General features: G+C 37.7%; 3 protein-coding genes across 3 annotated transcripts; 1 reads left to right on the top strand and 2 right to left on the bottom strand.

Moving 5' to 3' along the window:
• Positions 1 to 1,277: 1,277 nt before the first annotated feature.
• LOC137722980 (linoleate 13S-lipoxygenase 3-1, chloroplastic-like) lies at positions 1,278 to 6,813 on the top strand. Its single transcript, XM_068462124.2, has 7 exons — positions 1,278 to 1,674; positions 2,061 to 2,329; positions 2,630 to 3,176; positions 4,564 to 4,757; positions 4,940 to 5,244; positions 5,361 to 5,627; positions 5,832 to 6,813. The coding sequence occupies exons 1-7, from the start codon at positions 1,293 to 1,295 to the stop codon at positions 6,595 to 6,597; spliced, it is 2,730 nt and encodes a 909-aa protein (XP_068318225.2). The 5' UTR covers positions 1,278 to 1,292; the 3' UTR covers positions 6,598 to 6,813.
• Positions 6,814 to 9,727: 2,914 nt separating this feature from the next.
• Positions 9,728 to 10,961, bottom strand: LOC137726430 (uncharacterized). Its single transcript, XM_068465360.2, has one exon. The coding sequence runs from the start codon at positions 10,461 to 10,463 to the stop codon at positions 10,017 to 10,019; it is 447 nt and encodes a 148-aa protein (XP_068321461.1). The 5' UTR covers positions 10,464 to 10,961; the 3' UTR covers positions 9,728 to 10,016.
• Positions 10,962 to 11,605: 644 nt separating this feature from the next.
• Positions 11,606 to 16,794, bottom strand: LOC137725549 (putative hexosyltransferase MUCI70). The gene is made up of 9 exons (XM_068464274.2): positions 15,907 to 16,794; positions 15,117 to 15,356; positions 14,711 to 14,924; positions 14,434 to 14,543; positions 14,151 to 14,350; positions 13,704 to 13,807; positions 12,710 to 12,897; positions 12,429 to 12,628; positions 11,606 to 12,254 (listed from the first exon to the last, which is right to left on the bottom strand). Exons 1-9 carry the CDS (start codon positions 16,157 to 16,159, stop codon positions 11,994 to 11,996), a joined length of 1,770 nt encoding a protein of 589 aa, XP_068320375.1. The 5' UTR covers positions 16,160 to 16,794; the 3' UTR covers positions 11,606 to 11,993.
• Between the last annotated feature and the right edge of the window lie 2,156 nt (positions 16,795 to 18,950).

The raw sequence follows: 18,950 nt of genomic DNA on the forward strand, positions 1-18,950 counted from the left end.
ATCAGTGAAGACAGAATAGCTGCAATAATATGGCAACCAATTAAACCTGTCACGTGATTATATTCCCTACGGCCACACAGACACAGTCGAGAAACCAATTAAACGTGTTACATGATTATCTTGTCTAGTGATTAAAAAGTGTGTAAGGTACTCTTTACGATAGTGAAAATGTATTGAATCTTTATAGGATAATATGAGTTCAAAATAAATTGAGAAGCGTTATTTTTGCTAGCTACCGGTGTAGAGAAATTTTTAATTATGATGAGAATATAAATGGTACATTACGTGTTTTAGTATGAATGGTAGGAAATTTTATTTTTTAAGTTATTAACTTTTTAAAACACATATTCTACCATTTGTTTAATAAGTATCATTCTATGTATGAGCCATATCAAAAAATCTCTCGTCGGTGTGATAGTTAATACGTGTGGGCCATATTACATATATGTTCGCGACACAAGCGACACTCGTAGAGGAGAGAAGTAAATTTAGACCATTTTTGGCTATGGAGGGCTACGAAGATTTTGACTAGGTTTTAACTTTTTACAAATTAATAATTTAAAGACTACATAGGACTGAATTTATTTTTATAGTGCTCCACATAGCACCACGATCCTCTCCTAATCTAAGGATGAGCATTCTCATGATTAAGAGATGTGGATCGTTGGATAAAAATCGAACGGTTATAATTATTATAACTTTAAAAGGACCTTCTATTTGTAGCCGTTGAATAAAAATCTAACGGTCCACATCACTTGATCATGAGAATTCTCATTAAGAAAGAATCCTGGTCCGTCCACATACCGTTTTCTACTTTTGCACATCTTCTAAAATTTTTGGTCTTGTCGAATGAAATGAAAAAGTGTGTAGATATGACCAATTATTCTAGGGGCCTATATTTTATTACTTCTTGAGGTCAAAGGATTTTTTTTTGTGAGGATTTCGGAAATCCTCAAATTACATCTGTTCATCGTACATCGTGCGATAAAAAATTATTATAAATTATTTTATTTAAAATTAAATATTAACAGTATCTAACGAAAACTGATCACACGATGCACTATGAACGGATGTAATTGGATGATCATCCCTCCTATATGTTGTTTGTCTTGAAGCCAAACTTAGCTTAATTATTTTAGCCCGATTATCTTAGTTAAGGCCTTTAGCTTGAGATTGATTTTGTCAATTTTAGTGCAAAATGTGGCCTATTCGCCTTGGCTGAAGATGGCCTTACGGTCCTCGCTCATCCTACTCTATATATAGGCTATAGTTATTACACCCAATTAAGCTATATGGCAATGAGTGTGGGTGCACTTACTCATCCCAATCACGTTTCAAAACCAATGGATATCATGTGGCATGCTAATTGTTACAGGCAATTTTCCTCGGCCATTTTCTTTCCTTCAACAAAGAGAACTAGATTCCGAGCGATGAGGAAGAAGAGGGCGGCATTCGCAGAAATAGTTTGTTGCAAGTTCTCCGCTGCAGTTGATGTAGAGAAACCTGCAGCAGCAACGATGTTGGAACTCACTGCGCTGGTGACTGTTCGGAAAAGTCAGAAAACGATCATAAATGTCATGGACATGATGCTTCATTGGTTTGACAATCACGCTCTTGATCGTCATAATCAAGAGGGTGTTGTTCTAAAGCTTGTTAGTACTGAAACTGAATCAAGTAAGCTGCCTAATTGATTCTATTACTAACTATTACTGAATCAACTAAACTCTCGATCGTCACTACCAACATCGTTATAGCAACGAACTGTTTGTTACGTACATACCAAGTAAGCTGCCTAATAGATTCTATTACTAACCACTGCCTAATTGATTCTATTACTACAGCTTATTAGTACTGAAACTGAATCAAGTAAGCTGCCTAATTGATTCCATTACTAACGACTGCCTAATTGATTCTAGCAACGAACTGTGTGTTACGCACATACCAAACTGTGATTTTTTTTTTTTTTGTAACTATAATTTCCGAAGTCTTTCTCCCATTGACGTGTTTACAATATTTGACTTAATTTTCCTTTGATTTTGTGTGTGTTGAAACAAATTAAGATCGGATGTCGCCAAAGCGGAGCGATGAAGCTAGATTGGTTTGGACAAAGAACCTAAAGATGGGCTCTGATCAGAAGAGCGTTTACGAAGTCAAATTTATGGTGGATCCAAAATTTGGGATGCCAGGAGCCATCACGGTGAGCAATGGATATGAAAACGAGTTCTACTTAGAAAGCGTCAACATTGAAGGTGTTGTTGATTTTCCATGCAATTCTTGGGTTCAACCACAGAAGGTGATGTCTGTACAAAGAATCTTCTTCTCTTCTAAGGTACTTGAGACACCAAACTTAAGTTGACGATCATGTATATACATGCACACAGTTTGGTATTTATTGTCAAACTGTGAATCTGGACCAAGTTAGGTTAGTTGGCTTGGGCTGTACGCCCTTTGAAAAAAAAATGAAAAGTAAATCTGGACCAAAGTATGTTTAGAGATTAAAAAATTGCGGTAATACTTTGATTTTTTTTTCTTTTCATTTATGTAAAATTGTTTAGTACATGTGTTGCGAGATTGAAATCTGATTACCTACACGCTGATCATCACGACTTTGAGGCTTTGGATTTTGCAGGCATACTTACCTGGTGAGACACCCGAAGGGTTGAAAGAGCTAAGAGAAATGGAGCTACGGCAGCTAAGAGGTGATGGGAGAGGACTTAGAATACCGTCCGATAGAATATACAACTACGACACATACAACGACATTGGAAATCCAGATAAGGGAATTGAATTCGTAAGACCGACTCTTGGAGGCAACAAGAATCCACACCCTAGACGTTGTCGAACTGGCCGCCCTCCGACCAAGACAGACGAGAATATGGAGTCACCAGTGAATGAATCCACGACAATTTATGTGCCTAGAGACGAGGAGTTTGAGGAGGCCAAGCAAGAAGCTCTTGAAGTTGGAAAGTTGAAGGGTATTCTGAGGCATATAATACCTACAGTAACAACCATTGTTAGGGACAGTAACTTTTTCAAGGGCTACTCTGATATCAACGGTCTGTATAGCGACGCGTCTTTGCTTGAAAACAAGAAACGAAAGATGAAGCTTCCGTTGGCAAAGATTCTTGCCAAAGTCCAAGAGAACCTCAAATTTGACCCTCCAAAATTAATCTCAAGTAAGCATTTATATATCATCTTAATAAAGTAAAAATTAGTTATTTCGGATCTAACAGTTAAAGTTTCAGAGTGATGGGCCGCGTTCAGTAGCGGAGGGAGAGGGTGGGAGGCGTTCATATGACCCCAACAACTTTATATTATTCCACACAATTTTGCTATTGATCCCCATATACCCCAATAAGAATCTCCAATAATTAGGTTCAGTTTAAGTTTATGTCTGCATGCTTTTGATTTCTATTATTTATCAAAACACTATTAATCAACAGTATAGTTAGTTCAATCAATTGAAAGGATTGATCAATAATCTTTAAAAGTGGTGTATTTGCTTATGGGAGTCAAATTAAAGGTTGTGGCTGCTTCAGTGGAAAAAAAAAAAAAAAAAAAACCTAATATCATACAGTTAAGAACTTAAGATCACTATATGGTTATAATTGGTTGTATACGTCGAAATAAATAATGACACTATTGATAATGATGTCATACAATGATTAGTCAAATTTTAAGAACCAGTCATGAATTATATATCTAACAAAATGTTAAAACATGTACTTCTTTATCATGACCTAAATGAGTTCAAATCCAACCTCTGCCACTAGCCGCATTCCACCACTAATAACATTGATATTGTCTCCACTTAATCACCTGTGCAATCAATTGGTATGGAGTTTTTATACAAAATACCTTGATGCAATTAGAAATGAAACCATTTGATATAAGTGTATTTGTTTTTAAGTTGACCGATGTAAGACCATTTGCTTTATTTAACATTCCCCCTCACGTCGAACCACTTTGGATTTGGTCACACGTAGAGCTACATCAGTCATGTTTGTAAGTGAACCCAATAATTTGGCCCCAAATCTAAAACCCTTTCTAATACCATGTTAAAGTTTCAGAGAGATAGACTGTAGTCCACCACTAATAGCATCGATATTGTGTTCCATGAATGGACTAAACATATAGATATCGACTGCCATCTCGTATGGGAAAAGGTCCAAAGTGGAATGATTATAAAACGGCTCACACATCAACTTCATAGCAACCTGCGGACAAGTTCGCAAAGCCGCTGGGCCTATCAGTTTGATAAGACGGATTTGGGATTGATTTTAAAACGGCTCACATAATTTACGATCTACTTGGCAAGTTGGGAATTATCAACATACATTCTAACTTGAGGGGGAGTGTTGAGAATAAAGAATGATTTGGGATTGATTTTCCCAATCTGTATATTGTAATTTACCCTTGATTATAGGAGTGTAGGAAAGGAAAGATATTGTATAGGCTAATTTCTGGGATGTAAATTGTTTCCTGTCCAGTATATTCAACGTGGTAATATACAGAAATGTTCCAGTTTAAATGTATACAATCTCACTCCCATAATTATTTCAGGGGATACATCTTCTTGTTTAAGAGACGACGAATTCGGGCGTCAAGCAGTTGCAGGCATAAACCCTCTGAGCATAGAAAGGCTTACAGTTTTCCCACCCGTAAGCAAACTTGATTCATCCATCTATGGCTCACAAGAGTCAGCACTCGAGGAGGAACATTTAATAGGCCATCTTGATGGAATGTCCGTACAACAGGTGTGTATAATGTATGCTAATCTTCCGTTACGTGCGCATAGTACAAGAGCGAACTCATCATACCAAAAAGAGCTAAATCCTAAACTCTAAATTTCATCACCATCAGATGCCAAAAGATATATGTTTTATAATGATACAGATCATGATAGAATTCACTACAATAAATTGTGTTTAATTTGCAGGCATTGGAAGAAAACAAGCTGTTCATATTAGACTATCATGACATGTTTCTTCCATTTCTCAACCAAATAAATAGTTTGGATGACCGAAAAGCTTATGGAACACGTACAATTTTGTTCTTGACCTCATTGGGAACTTTAAAGCCAATTGCTATTGAGCTTAGTTTGCCTCCAACAAAGTCAGGTTCAGCACCCAATAAGCAGGTTCTCACACCTCCAGTTGATGCTACAGCATATTGGCTTTGGCAACTAGGAAAAGCCCATGTCTGCTCCAATGATGCCGGTGTTCATCAACTAATTCATCATTGGTATGCACAACAATTTCCATAATTCGGAGGATTGACGTAATCGTAAACATTCATTTAGACTCATCAGACAACTTTCTACTCTGCTACCAATGATGAAATTTTGAATTTTAAAACAGGTTACGCGTTCATGCATGCATGGAACCACTTATAATAGCAGCTCATTGCCATTTGAGTGTAATGCACCCAATCTACAAGCTCCTCAAACCTCACATGCGATACACCTTGAAGGTAAATGCATTGGCTCGTCAGGAGCTCATCAACGCTGGAGGCATCATTGAGTCTAATTTCACTCCTGGCAAATATTCCATGGAGTTTAGTTGTGCGGCTTATCGAGATTGGTGGCGCTTTGACCTTGAAGGCCTTCCGGCAGATCTCATTAGAAGGTTCGGACGTTATGTTTATTGCCAAAGATATCCATCTATTTTGTTATTAGTCTGACTTTAACATCATATTTGAACAAGTTTCACCAAATTAATTATTCGGATTGACAATCTGACAACCTAATATATTACATTGTCTTGCAAAAGATGAGTAAACTTTTCCTTGAGTTGATATCTTATTAACTGTATTGTCGTCTCTATATGTAGAGGAGTAGCAATACCAGACCCAACTCAACCCCATGGGCTAAGACTACTAATTGAAGACTACCCATATGCAACAGATGGACTCCTCATATGGTCAGCAATTGAGAGATTGGTTAAAACCTATGTGAATTACTACTACTCTGATGCAAGTGTGGTTCAATCAGACACAGAACTCCATGCATGGTACCACGAGTCAATCAATTTAGGGCATGCAGATCTTTCCCATGCAAGCTGGTGGCCAAAACTCTCAACCCCAAATGACCTAATCGCAATTCTCACCACCATAATTTGGATCACAACCGCCCAACATGCTGCCCTAAACTTTGGCCAGTATCCATACGGTGGTTATGTCCCAACTCGCCCACCACACATGAGAAGACTAGTGCCAAATCAGCACGATGATCCCGATGAGTACGCCAATTTCGTAAGGGAACCACAGCAATATTTTCTGTCATCATTGCCTAGCTTTTTTGAAGCAACAAAGTATATGGCAGTTATCGACATCATTTCTGCTCACTCGCCTGATGAGGAGTATATTGGGGAAAGGAAGGATTTGTTGTCGACGTGGTCAGCTGACACTGAGATTGTTGAAGCATTTTATAGGTTTTCAATGGAGATGAAGAAAATTGAGAAGGATATTGAAGGAAGAAATGGTGATTCAAATCTGAGGAACAGATGTGGGGCTGGGGTCTCACCATATGAGTTGCTCATGCCAAGCTCGGAGCCTGGCGTTACATGCAGAGGAGTTCCTAATAGTATAACAATCTGAGGTTAATTCCAGGCAGTTAAATTCTTGTATATAACTAATTTATAAGTATCAACCAGTTAATGTAATCTTCCTTGTACAATACCATAATACTTGCATCCGCATTTGGGGATGCACACATCCTTCCATTTAGAAATAACGTATTTTGATTGAATAAAATCAACGATCAAACCGTTCAACTTATTAATATTCATTTGGTTATCACTTCTACAAAAATTCATTCAAATTAGAGGTCGTTTAATCATCTAAACGTATTAAATAAGTTGACGGTTCATCATGAATATTTTACTTGGTACTTACACTGTCGATTTGTTCTATACATTTGAATAACTAAATCATCTCGATTGTAATGATTTTATGTAAAAATGATCTTAAATGAAGATTAAGAAATGAAACAGTTTTGATAATGAAATTTGTACGATCAAGATACATTATTCGTAAGAATGAAGAAGCTTATTCCCAAAAGAGGAATGCAAGTATTATTATCCGATCAAAAAAGGGTTAAATTCATAACAAATAGTTTGAACCCTTTCCTTTTCCAACCAAATTGATTTTTTTTTTTTTTTTTGTGTCAGATGATAAATTTATTACCAACAAATTATAATTGCATAAGAAGAGGCCCAATTACATGAAGAGCACAAAAGAAGATATGGACCCCCAAAACCAAAACCCAAAAGAAATTTGAGCCTAGAAACAGAAAAACCGTACAATCCTGCTTGAGTTGTGGCCGCCGAAGCATTGCCGAGAAACAGAGATCCAGCCATTCAAATCAGCAAAAATGATGGAAAAAACGACTCAAAGAATTTCCACAAAGCACCACATAGATCAGAACAGCAACCACAACCCAAAGAAAGCTAGTGAGATATGACCAATCAACAACAAGGTCATTGAAGGCAAAAAAACCCACCGAGGACAAATCTATGGCAAAATGGTGCTGTGAACACCTGAGCCGGAGCTCTACGTATCTCCGAGAAAATCGCGTCAAAACGCGTTAAAGGCGAGTGACTGCAAATTTGTAAATATGTGGGGTGGAGGAAAGCCGGAGACAGGTGAGAAGCGTAGGGTGAAGAAGGAATAAAACCATGTAGGTTGGGGATCGAAATTGAAGGCTTAGGTTTTGAAATTGATTGATATATATACCCAGAAAACAAAGAATAGTGGAGCAAGTTAGGCCATCTCCAAAAAGCAGGGCTTGTTTTAGTCATCTGATTTTTCAAAAAATTAATATTTTAATGAACAGTGCATAGTTATATTTTTTATCATCTCTAACTGAGGGTCAAAATGTCATAAGGCTCGTTTTAGTCTTATCACAAAAAATCATCTCCAACCAAAGGCCAAAAGGTCAAATATAATTTATTATTTAAATTTTAAAACTACAAAAACTTAAATTTAAAAACTACGACTAAAATTTAAAAAATACAACTTAAATTTAATAACTACAAGTAAAATTAAAAAAAATACAACTTGTATATTTCACGTCTAATGTGAGAGGTGTTACTTAGAGTTAAAATAAATAAAAAATTAAAAAAAAAAGAAAAAGAAAAAGGAAGTGGATGGGAGAGTCCCACGTCAGCCGCGGGAGAGGAAGTAGGAAAAAATATGGAAATGGGTGGGAGAGATTTGAGTAACCAAAGATGCTTATAAAAGCCACATCCCAACGTCCAACTTTTAACAAATCACCTTTGGCCCTATAATTAAATATTTTTTAAAAACTTTTGGTCCAAAAAACAAAAAAAAAATTCAAATATAATGGCTAGCTGATGTCAGCTAGCTGTTGCATTCAAATTTTTGACCCGGCCTAGGGCTGGCTGGCTAGGTTGGGCCAGCTGGTTGGCCCTTTGACCCTTTTTTGTCCAGTGGGGCCCACGAGTTATTTGGCCTAACTCTTGATTGAAGACGATTTTTGGATTATTTTCGACCCTCTAAACCCTTCAATTGGAAATGGTCTTACATGCCTTCTGGAAGGCCCTAGTGGCAGGTAGCATGATTGTGCGCACTTCTATCCTTTTTTCATTTGCACTGTCCCGGCCCGTCCACCATACATGCGGAGATAATTGCCGCAAGAGGATGACCCAGAGCATGCGGCTTTCATAAGGGATCCACAGAAATACTTGCCAGGTTTATTTGAAGCAACGGAGTGTACATGGCTGTAATAGATATCCTTTCAACTCACTCATCGGATGAGGAGGTATACTGGGGGGAGAAAAGACTTCTCAACCTGGTCAGCTGACATGGTGGTCACTGAGGCATTCTACAGATTTCCAATGAGATGAAGCGGATTGAGAAGTAGATTGAACAAAGAAATGCTGACTCAAACCTTCGGAACAGATGCGGGGCTGGAGTATCACCATACCAGCTGCTCATGCCAAGCTCAGAACCAGGGGTTACGTCCAGAGGAGTGCCAAATAGTATATCATTCTGAAGTTAATCAAACGAATAGCAATTTCTGAACCTGGCACCAACCCTACTCCTTTTCCATGATACTCAGCCAACAGACAAAACCTAATTGAGGTGACGATCAGAAGCCAACTATCGCTCCACACCAGACGTACTGTACATCAAACAAAATACTAACAGTGGACTGCTATTGTATAAGCTATATTGTTTTGGATGAAGCGATGCTATCAGTAGAAATTACTTCAGCAAAATCAACGCAAACCGAACAGAACAATTACCCAAATTAGATCAGAACTTCGTGGGGATGTGTTTTGTTCGTCAATGAACATATCAGAAATTTGCAAGCTCAAAACGAGTGAAGTGGGCAGAACTAGCAGTTCACTACCCCCTTTCACGAGAAGAAGCAGATTTGCAATCTAAATATTGTAACAAAAACTATAATGTCATCACCACTTACAACCCCTTTAAATTCCTATAAATCCAAATTCCGATTTCTACACATTTTAACTGCCTTCAAGATTCAAGATAAACACCCTTACGATCATCAGCTGATAAAGTTCAAGCCCTTAGGGCAATGGTTTATCACCCAGTCATTATGGTTTAATATAAACAAACACGGGGCGACGTGGGCGTAGTCAAATTAGTTAGAGCAATGCACGCTCCTACCTCACACAAGTCTGAATCTCCCTCCCCGTTTAGTTTAGTTTAGAATATCGCTTGAATAAAAGAAAGTACATGAACATAAACGACCACCCAAGGATGACGTGTTTCAACTTTCATTATCCACAAAAGTAAATATCTACAACAAAGATCGCCAAAATTCCACTAACATGTAACTGAACCAATAAGCAAACACCTTTTTTCTTTCTTACAAAAAAAGAAAAAAAGAAAAGAAAAAAAAAACACTAAGAGACTCCAATTTTCCACACTTTCTCAATAATCGACATACTACCCATTAATCCACAAGGCAAATTAACAACATATAACAAAACAACAGGCCGTAAATTACGAGGAAGAAGGGGGGCTTAGTCGTACTTTTCTCTCCAGGAGAAAATAAGGAAGAAAACCCAAGACGCCGCCAGCACGACGTCGCCGACCGTCTGCCTCAGCCAGTCCCAGGCGAGGTCCTCCACCCGCCGCTCGAAGTAGCACCTCCACAGCGCCATGAAAACGTGGAGCAACGTGCACCCCTTGGCGAAGAAGCTCTGGAACTCGCAATCTTTCACGAAGGAGACCATGAGCAGCAGGAAGCCGATCGCGAAGAGGAGGAGGCCGGAGAAGGAGTCGCAGGTCCGAATCAGGAGCTGGTCGTGGGGGGTGGACCCCAGCAGCTTCTGGGCGGTCTCGATCCCATGCCCGAAGGTGTAAACTTCCGTCATGTAGAACATCATGAGTGCCCCGCAGGATATGGCGATTAGGGAGTGGAGGAGGCAGATGACGAAGAAGGCCGACGACGGCGCCGGCGACGACATTGATCAATCGGACGGCTGTGATTGATTTATCGCGGCGTCGGTGCAGTACGCATCGTTATGATGCTACCAAGAACCCTAGTTTCTGAGAATTGGGGAAGAAGGTGAAGCAGAAAGATGATTAATTTACTTTTTTATTTTTTTATTTTTTGTTCAATTTCTGATTCAGGGAGGAAATATTCAAAAATGTGTTCTCGGTTTTCTACTAGTTTTTCAATACGGTGAGATTCCAGGATAAGGTTCCGGTGGGCCCCAGAGGACGTCGACAGTCGGCATGCGGTGGACTAATTTGTCTTGGATGAACACGTGTCGAGATCGTAGCAGTGCCGACAGATTCCGTTGGGACCTACTGATTCCATAAGTATTCCGTAGTCGGGATTTTTTACTGTGACCGACATGGTACATCACGTGTCATTATATAAATAGTGAGATATGTGTCTTAAAAAGTTAATAATTTAAAAAATAAAATTTTTCACCATGTATATAAAAACACGTGGTATACCACTTGTATTCCCGTCACAACCAAAACTTTCTCTCTGTAGTCAAGAAGCTGCCCTTGTCTCCAAACACAAGAGCAGACACGGTGATCGCGAAACGACGTCGTCTGAAGCTGATGTGGTGGATACCTACAGATTCAATTTCGGTTGAGCAAAAGATGAAGAGCTTCTTGTCCTACTTACCGACCAAAAATACGCGAGCGTAATTGTAATAAAATGATTAAGAGCGTTGAATGTTGCATACGACGTCTTAATTAAAAAAAAAATTGGAGGTTCCTTGTTGCGGATAGACAGAGAAATCGTCCACTTTTAATTAAATTTTATAATTAAAATCATTCATATTTTTCATTCTCACTTAAGGATCATCGCTAAAGAATAGACAAATAAAAAATTGATTGAACAATTCCATTACTCAATAACATATGTACTCATGACAGTATACCGTCTTACCTTACTAACTGATGTACTCGTGTTTGATTGACAATAGACAAACACAACTTTTTGTTTTTTCAGATTAAGACTTAGAGACAAGAAAGAAAAAAAAGAAGAGGAAAGTAGGTTTTTTTTTTTGACAAACGAGAGTATTAGTTAGTTAATTGTTAGTTGTTACGGAGAAGAGATTCGGTGGAGATCAAATCCGCACCAGGGTTAATTCAATAACTTTCTTTAACTTTATTGATTTTTCAAATTAAAAGACATGAGTGTGTAGCTACTAGTATATAATTTTTTGCGAGTGGGTCGGGGTACAATGGTAATTGAAAGGGCAAAATGGGCCACTACATATGAGGGGGTTTTGGTAGAAACTAGCAACCCATATTATTTTTAATTTGGGAAAATTATACTTATATATATACAACAAAAAATTGATTAAACTTTGACAATATTCCGAAAGGTAGAAAGAATGAGGAGAAAGCCGCTCCATGTTGAAGCATAGCTAGGACACTCATCTTGCACGAAATCCTCCGTCCCCGCCGCCGTGAACGAATTTCGAAAGGGGGAGGCTTAAAGAATGATGTAATTTTCTTGAACAAAACTTTTAACCTGAATCAATGTCTCTACCACCGGCAACAACTTTGCGGTGACGCCTAGAGCCCGGCCTCCTATCTCTCCCGCGCCTTGGAGGCCTCTTAGCTGGGGCGTTTACAACCCTTTCGGGTGAAGTTTCGGTTGATGGTTTAACTGATGGTTCGTTACTTAAAGCTGGGAGTGAGGGAGGTGGTGGTGGTAATAGCGGTGGTGGAGGAACAGCCTTAGGAAGACGAGGAGCCATGTGCTCCAATACATCTCTATGATATTTCTGTTGACGACGAAATACATACATAAAATGCATCAAGGAACATAAGAAAAAGATAAATAATTGAACTGCAATTGCACCCGATGACCACCACACATCCTTCCCAAAGGGAAAAAAGGTGTTTCTTCGGTGTTCTTAATAACGACCATTTATCTTCCAAAACATATGCATGCGTACCTGAACAACAAAATTGCGCCTTTCACAGTCGTAGAACATACTGATAGTCCAGTTTGTCTTTGCCCGAATGTGGTCTCTCACTATGCAAAAACTAATTTGATCCCTGGAAGTAAAACGATCAACTTCATGGAACCAAAGACAAGCAGCGAGGTTGCTGATGGGGACATGCTCCCTTATTATAACACATCCTTCAGGAACGTCTGCAGCATGGCAAAAACACGAAAACTTATGGTAAAGTGAAACATAGACAATATGTTTTAGCATAGTGAAGTTCCACCTACCACTTGTAATGGGAAGCTTTTCCTCAGAATATGGGGTCAAACCTTCCCTTTTGTAAAATTCAACCTGGAAGTCAATAGAGGCATTGTCGTATTTTCCAGCAGCTTTATTTGCCTCAGCTTCCGTAAACACGTCAAAGCGTTTATAATGTCTAGAAATTGCAAAAGTTGCATTCTTTCTCCACAAGAACCTGAAATAAATGTTTGTTTTCACGGAAGCGTAAGCATTGATGCTGGTAAACCCGGCTGAATAAAGATAGCACGAAAGAGCAAAAACTCACTTTGGACTGGTTACAATTTGCTTTTCAATCTGATGTTTCATATCCAAACGAAAGGGGTACATAAATGGACAGGATCCTAATATAAGTGTCGGAAGACTCAAATATCTTGTCGTGTTTCTACAGATTTCATCCATACTGGAGCATTATTTTGATTTTGTTCGCACAAAAGAAAACATAATGTCCCAGAAAAAGCAATATAGAACAGAAAGTTTAGCCATATATGACTAGAGTCGGACTAGTCAACAATGTGCGAGTCAAAATATATGGAGGGGCAAACATAAAGGAAAGTGAAATAGGGGAAGCAGCTTTTAGGACTCAAAGCACTGATTTTGTAAGTTGAGAAGCATATGATAATTCATCAACGTGCCACAGTCAGACGTGGTTGTAAGATGCAAAATTACATCAGAAAGAGGTAACCAGGAAATTGAACAAAAGATATCATGTAGAAAATGCACTTGTTTGGCAACATTACTATGATGGTTATTATTTTGCATCTGGGCGTTTGGAAGTTTCTTCTAAGAAAACCTGGCCAAAATGTTGAACAAGATACTGATGATATTCCAAACTAATTTTCTAAAAACAAAATTACGAAGACCTATTTATCATAATACTAAGCTTAAGCTATAAATTTTTTAATTTTGTTTTGGCGAAAAAAAATAACCTATAAATAAATTGATCTAAGGCTAGATATATGTGAAAATTTCAATCAGATATACCTTTCAAGAATTTGATATGGATCCACGACAAGTTCAAGTTTCCCATCAATCCATAAAGAAAAGCGGGCATTAGGAAACATCCTATGCACTAGAAGCTTGGGAATCTGCAAAAGATGTAATCTGCGTCAAAGTTTTGTCAAGGTATAACACATGTATATAAAACACAGCATTCGGCAAAGAAAGCCCCATTATCCTAGTGACACATTTAAATGCATGGAAACAGAACCATTCACACTAAACTCATTTGCTTCTTTTAGAGAAGCTTAAATGATATCTTATATGTTCCCAAATCATTATACTGCTCACTTGTGATCAAATTTTGCACAACATGATAAACACCTGTCTACGGATTTCCATAACCGAAGAGCCAACTTTAAGAAACTATAACCAAGGACAAGTCCACTCTAGAGTCGAAAAAATTTGTTTGCAAAAAATTAGAAATCTTACCTTCCCAGTGCGCCTTCCATCTGTGTAAGGAGGATTATGCACAACCACAGTTCTCCATATACCAACTTTCCGATCGCTGCCCATTTTTCCAGATGTCCTCAAGTAAGCTTCTGTCACATTATCTATAAACATGTAGAAGCAAACGGTCTCCTTGGAATAATCACTAATGTTCCTTGGCTGGTTTATCTCATCAAAATTTCCTGATGAAAACAAAATTCAATTGATAATGAATCCACCATATATATCTAATAAAAAGTTGAATAGCAAATTTACTGCATATTACCAAATATAGCCGATGCAACAACCACTCCATTACACTGCTCCATATCATTTAGGTCAACCTCATCCATATCATATCCTGTATTCCGCCCAGGTTTACTTCCTTTAACAAATCTGATTGATGCTCAAATCCGTCAAGCAAAATGCACAATAAACTTAAATGAGTAGAGCCAATAGAAGCTCATTATTACAAGACTAACTAATTCAAAAAAGAAAAAACAGGTATAAAAAAATAATATTAGAAAATGTGACGAAGGGAAAGCAAAAAGGGAGAAACATACCCGCAGTGCACACTCATTGACTCTCTTATATCATAAGAATCACTCCTTTGCTTCAATGTAGGGTATCCACCAAAATCTGAGCCTCCAAATTCTGTATCTCTTGATAAATTCTCTTCATAAATGTATGTTAAATTCTTAAGAACCGGAGAATATGAAGGGACCTTCGGCATCAAGGCTATGGCTTCTTCCACAGGAAGGTAACATACTGGACAAGCTGAAACGTAAAGAAGGAAGAAACTCAGCAACATCACATGAGTTGCTAACTTATCTTAGTGCCAAATATTCTTGCCATCTTGAATTTTAAAAGAACGTAATGCAGAATATTTTTCGAGAGAAGAGGAAGAGAGAGAGAACGATAAATCTGGAATAACCAAAAAAAAAAATCAAAGAAAATGTAGAAACTTACGTCGTGGTCCAGTTCTTTTTTTATCTGCTGGTGGGGGAGGCAAAGTGAATGTATTACATGGATGCCCAGGAGGAAGAGTGTAACCCAGAAAAGCAGCAGGAGGAGGAGGGGGCAACGCCAGCGGAAAAGCCATGTTGATACTTTGAGCTCCATGTTGTCTTGAGGATTCAGAAAAACTTAAAGTGATGCTGTTGTTAACACTAATGTTTCCGACATTGACAACCTCTTGTCCATCTTCACCTATAGATGAGCAGATAAGCATATATTACTTCCTTAAGCAAATCAAAGAGGTAATTTTGAGCTCAGATACACGGATATCAAGCTAAATACATACATAAAGCCCATGTTTATCAAGTAAACATCTTTCAGTCTAAGAAATGAACTTAGTACTAAAAATTTCAACTAGAAGAAGATTTTAATACCACCAGATAGGGAAGCGACACTAATGCAGATGAAATTCATTCTACACTGTCACTACTAGAAGCATCTCTTGAACAAAATGGTAACCTGGTAACTCTCCCAGCATGATTCACAAAGGCCGTGCGAAATGCATTGCTCAAGTTTAATTAATGTGCTAAGACTAATCGTTTACTCTCAATTACTCTAGCATTCAACCCAATTCTCTTCCCCAGCTTCAAAATCGAACTCAATCAACTAAATTACACTGAAGAATCGGTTCTATCAAAATCCAACTCAAACAATCAATACCCCCACATCAACACACACAACTAATACAGAACCAAATTAAATTCATAAAAATCAATCATGCACAGGAACACGAATACCGAACCTTTTCCAACGTACAAAACCCAGACGAAAACTGCGGCGGAGATGAGGCAGAGCAGCAGCATTCCAACCTTCTTCCGGCCGGCAAACTTGCAGATCCAATGGAACAACCTATCCTTCTCCTTGAGCATTTTCGACGGCTTCCTTGCAGATTGGATTGGCAACACTCCGTTGATGCTGTTGATGTTGTTGTTCTGTAGCTGTTTTTCCAAAGAACCATAACTCCCTGAGCGAATCCCCAATGACCCTCCAGTCATTGTTGATTCAAACCTTCATGTGCCCCTCTCATCTCCCTCTTCCTCCCAATCCCAACCCAATCATTCAAAAACCTCCCAAAAACCCAGATTTTTTTTCTCGATCAAAAACCCATACTTTCAACTACCCAACTCATCAAATCGGCCGCAGAATTAAGGGCCACTCCCAAATTTCACTGAATCACAAGCTCCCCTGCTGCCCAATTGCACTAAAAAAAACAACACTCAGAACTCAGCTTTTCCAAAATATCTGTTTTTTCTCGAATCCGAAAGCCAAAAAACAAAGTGGGAAGTGACGAGCAAGAACAAATATGCTTCTGGGAATCGAGGATTGCAGAAAACAAGAACAAAATTCTGCTCCAACCACTGAAAGAAATGAAATTTGAACTCTGAAGGGTGGAAAATTAAAAATTGGTGATTGGGTTTGTAGGGTTTATAGCATAAATCTAGGTTTTTATGAAATCTAGGTTTTTTTGTGCGAAGAAATCTGGGATCACAATTTACAAACAAATTGTAGTTTTATTTTATTTTATTATTATTCTGCTAATTTTGAGGTGATGACGGTGAGAACAAAATCTTGGATTATTTATAGTTGTCCACATTTGTGGAAATATTTCAAATGAAAGTAGGGAATTTATGACGTGCTAACCTGCGCCATGTACGTGATGTTAACCACAAACAGACGGCGTCCCCTTGTCTCACTCAGGTGGTATTTATCTTTCGTGCTACCGTCAGTTCAAATCAAGACGTCTGGCAACTTGGGGGAATATTTGTACTCTTAATTCTTTATTTTGATTGTTTAAGACGGTAAAATCATTTCTTACAGCTTAATCCTTTTGGTTTCTGGTTTTTCTATTGGTTAATCGCTTCGGTTCGTTTACAAATTCATTTTTATGTTTTCGAAGAAAACCACAGATTTCATTTATGAAATGGGCAAATACCATGTTCATGCAGATAAAAAACTGTTGGATTGAAATCCTTAACAAATACAATGACCACTCTTTTTCTACTTGGTTTGGCTGGATTGCACTAAGAAGTTATGGATATAGGATGAAAACTTGACCATACATGACAAACCACGATCTGTAATGTTTACTTGGACGTCCAAATGGTGCTACGGAAAGTACGAATAAATTAAAACTTAGAGTAACTAAAGTTAAAGTGCGCATGTAAGCAGGATTTAGCTCGATTCTAAGATCCAAGTGTACATTCATGATTCATGGTCAGGGTGTGTCAAACTGTTAATACACTTCACTCATCCTTGTACTAGATACAATGCAAGATCATAAGGTAAGTTTTCTATAAACATAATAACACACGATTTTTTGTTTTTACGTGTACAAAAGCTCATATCTATAATATTTTCAATTAAGAACTTGTCTCGTACGTTTATTTATCGACAATAAAAGTATTTGTGCAAGGCAATACGTTTCTCAATATGTTATTCTTTTGAAACGTGGACAAAGTACAGCAGGCTTCCAATTAATATAGAGCGTTTACCTTTACGTTCAACGTACGGTGTTTGATTCATTCTTCTTTCAGCATCATTGGTTTAAAAAATGAAAAAAAATAAAAATGAATATGGGTCGCCATATACTAATTAAACGTGATAACTTTGCGTGCAGCTTTTCAGGTCACTTGCCATGCTATTACTCAAAGGGAGCATAACTTTCATTTGATGCGATCTATCCTCTTGTTTATTTTTGTTAGATTTGGATAGTTTTGAATGCTCATAAATAAGTTAATCAAAATCAATTCAAATTAAAACGTGCAAGTTGCAAATTCATCAATTTGATGCAATATGGATAAGCACAATAGCCAAGGTTTAAAACATTCGTCAAATTCATTGCTTCAAATTATAGAAGGGTTTTATCACAATTACGATATAATTTGGATGAGAAATGCTAAGGAGATTTTTTTAAAGTGAGACTTTATATGAACTCTCTATCACCTAATAGTTTAACGTCAATTATATATCATTAGAAAATATTGTGCAAAAAACATGAATTGAAAAAAAGTCATACTTTTGCGCGAGTCTCCTTAAAAATTCTCGAATACTTTATATTTATATCTTTTATAGTGTTAATAGAATAACGTATAAACAGATAAATAGTGCTCGGGAGAAGAAAAAAAAAGTGTAAAAATCTTCTTTTTTTTTTTTTTTCCGAATTACGTGAGCTCCTAAGTTAGTACTTAGAAATCGGGATTGACAAAACGAGACCCCAAGAGGTTTCATGGGTCATAACCATGCGTATGCAATCTCTAGCACCACCAAGCAAGTGGTCCACTCCACTGCCACTGTGGGCGTGGTGGGCCTGAATGTAGGAGTTTTGAGACTCCGAACACAAACATATGAATTTGTGATGTGTTGGTGTGTCATATGTTTTGCTTATTGTCTTGGTTTACTGCGGAGATAAACAGTTCAAGATTTTATATTCATTGCGTCATCTAATAAATCCGATAAGTATATAATAAGGTAAGTTCAAATCCAAAAAACACGTCTCCTGATGTATGTCACACCTATTGTTTACTCTCGTATCTTAGTTTCTCTAGGACCAAATAATCGTCTCAAAATGTGGGGTATTGTAGGAGTTTTGAGACTCCTATTGTCCCACATCGAGAAACATTGAATTGTCAATGGCATTTATATAGGTCTAATCCTTTATACTAGTAGTTAGGATTTGAACCATTTGGAAATGAATTGAAGGCTCAGGTCTTATGGTTGTGGGATTAGGTTTCTATAATATAGTCTAATACAATTAATATTAATTAATCATGACAAGGGCCTTGGAAG

The sequence above is a fragment of the Pyrus communis genome, chromosome 5, assembly GCF_041283825.1.
Source record: "Pyrus communis isolate YQ-2024b chromosome 5, ASM4128382v1, whole genome shotgun sequence".
NCBI classification, from domain to species: domain Eukaryota; kingdom Viridiplantae; phylum Streptophyta; class Magnoliopsida; order Rosales; family Rosaceae; genus Pyrus; species Pyrus communis.

Excerpts from the sequence above, each read along its gene's own strand:
- LOC137722980 (XM_068462124.2), top strand. The coding sequence starts at position 1,293 with ATGGCAATGAGTGTGGGTGCACTTACTCATCCCAATCACGTTTCAAAA. Across the intron at positions 1,675-2,060 it reads TAGTACTGAAACTGAATCAA|ATCGGATGTCGCCAAAGCGG; the intron begins GTAAGCTGCCTA and ends AAACAAATTAAG. Across the intron at positions 2,330-2,629 it reads GAATCTTCTTCTCTTCTAAG|GCATACTTACCTGGTGAGAC; the intron begins GTACTTGAGACA and ends TGGATTTTGCAG.
- LOC137726430 (XM_068465360.2), bottom strand. The coding sequence starts at position 10,463 with ATGTCGTCGCCGGCGCCGTCGTCGGCCTTCTTCGTCATCTGCCTCCTC.
- LOC137725549 (XM_068464274.2), bottom strand. The coding sequence starts at position 16,159 with ATGACTGGAGGGTCATTGGGGATTCGCTCAGGGAGTTATGGTTCTTTG. Across the intron at positions 13,808-14,150 it reads ATGGAAGGCGCACTGGGAAG|ATTCCCAAGCTTCTAGTGCA; the intron begins GTAAGATTTCTA and ends CATCTTTTGCAG. Across the intron at positions 12,629-12,709 it reads AAAGCTTCCCATTACAAGTG|ACGTTCCTGAAGGATGTGTT; the intron begins GTAGGTGGAACT and ends GCCATGCTGCAG.